Genomic DNA, 1,882 nt, shown 5'->3' with positions numbered 1-1,882 from the left:
CCAATAAAATTTGTCTTCTGGACAAACATGAAACCAAAAATCCGTTTATTTCACACGATGGACGCATTCTGGATGTCCCTGCTGCCATGACTGACTGCAGCTTTTTAAGAAAAGTAATCTCTTTCAAGGAGGGAGGCAACAATTTACCTTCTGCATTAAAAGCATATTCTGGACAAAGAATATTTGAACAACAGATTTACAATTTTACCAATGCTTCACATAAAATTCTTGGGAAGGAGAGAGTGGGAAAAGGATTCCCAACATATTTTAAGAGTAAAAAATACTCAATTACTCAAGGAATGAGCTCACAATTAGCAATAGTTTAATAAACAAGGTAAGAGCTATGTAACTAGGACCCTGAGTCCATAAACCAGACTCTGATACAGGATTGTTTTGCAGGATGCAGTGTTGTGCACTATGCCCAAGGACCCCAAGCCCCAGTTGCTACTGGATCACAGTGGGGATCCTCATCAGGGTAGAACACGGGCACTGAACGTTTATAATAATACTGAAGTCGTGAGAGCAGTTTTTCCACCACATGAGGATATTTTTCAGACAAATCATTTTTCTCTTCAGGATCATGAACAATATCAAATAGCCAGAGCCTCTTTGTTGGTGGATCAGGTGATTGAATCTTTGACTCATTGAACAAAGATGGTGGTGGGAACCAATGACTGCAGCCTGCAGAAACAGGAACAGACCAAGGGTTAATTCTCAGATATGGAGCAGCAGTGTGGAGATGTAGTGTTATACTGTAATTGACGAGTTCACTAGGTCCTTTGACAAGTCACTGGCCCGTGACTGTTGCTGCATTCCTTAACTCTAGCCAAGCATTAGAGTCTCTCTAGTCCACGGCTACCTATATGGGAGTCCTATTTATACAAAAAAGCTGCGCCATTGGAATTCAAACTTCCATATAACTTAATTTCATATCAATTAATTTCATGGACTTTCTTCTTGGATTCGATGATCCCTATGGGTCCCTTCCAACTTGAGATATCCTATGATTCTATGATAGTTTTTCCACTACTGTGAAAGTCATTTTATACAAAATATTAGCAAAAATGAAAGAATATGTTGTTTGGATTTTAGAAGTGCCCCTTCTAGATTTTTGCATGTGATCAAAAACCTGAGAAGTTAGCAGAATAACTAAAAGTAATGAAAATACATTAAGCAGAATTAAACAGTGTTTGGGGTGGGTGGGAGATATGACAGACTGTACGAAAACGAGTTACTTCATTACCTGGATATCCAGTTAGTAACTTCCATTTTCCACGTCGGATTGCTGCATGCATAGATATATTGAAAAGTGCATCATCCCATGGAGAAGATTTGCTCTGTGGTAAAGATGTCTGATTGTCAATGCCAAGACCTTAATGAAACAGTAAACTAAGTTAGGTACATGAAGTAATGTTTAGAATTTTGTTGGAAAACAAAGCAGTATCATCCATTTATTTTTATGTATTGGATAAAGAATTTGTTATACATATGGTACTGGGACCTGTATGGTTCAACACCTTTGTCGGCGACAGGGACAGTGGCGTTGAGTGCACCCCCAGCAAGTTTGCCGATGATACCAAGCTGTTTGGCGAGGTAGACACGCTGGAGGGGAGGGATGCCATCCAGAGGGACCTGGACAGGTTGGAGAGGTGGGCCCAAGCCAACCTCATGCAGTTCAACAAGGCCAAGTGCAAGGTCCTACATCTGGGTCAGGGCAATCCCAAACCCAAATACAGGCTTGGCGGGGAATGGCTGGAGAGCAGTCCTGAGGAGAAGGACCTGGGTGTGCTGATTGACGAGAAGCTCAACATGAGCCAGCAATGTGCGATCGCAGCCCAGAAGGCCAACCATATCCTGGGCTGCATCAAAAGAAGCGTGGTCC

The 1,882-nt window shown here is 41.9% G+C and overlaps 1 protein-coding gene across 1 annotated transcript in view; it reads right to left on the bottom strand.

The window, feature by feature from the left end:
- Positions 1-415: 415 nt before the first annotated feature.
- The window catches only part of ARSB (arylsulfatase B), a 67,991-nt gene continuing 66,524 nt past the window's right edge, over positions 416-1,882 (bottom strand). Inside the window, exons 8-9 of the mRNA XM_009884238.1 lie at positions 1,244-1,372; positions 416-681 (exon numbers count right to left, since the gene is read on the bottom strand). Coding sequence (XP_009882540.1) covers positions 416-681; positions 1,244-1,372 — 395 coding nt within the window. The remainder of the gene's footprint in view (positions 682-1,243; positions 1,373-1,882) is intronic.

The sequence above is a fragment of the Charadrius vociferus genome, unplaced genomic scaffold (genome assembly GCF_000708025.1).
Source record: "Charadrius vociferus isolate BGI_N301 unplaced genomic scaffold, ASM70802v2 scaffold183, whole genome shotgun sequence".
Classification (NCBI taxonomy): Eukaryota; Metazoa; Chordata; class Aves; order Charadriiformes; family Charadriidae; genus Charadrius; species Charadrius vociferus.
Note: the sequence above shows the minus strand (reverse complement) of the source record. Positions and strands in the feature narration are given on the sequence as shown.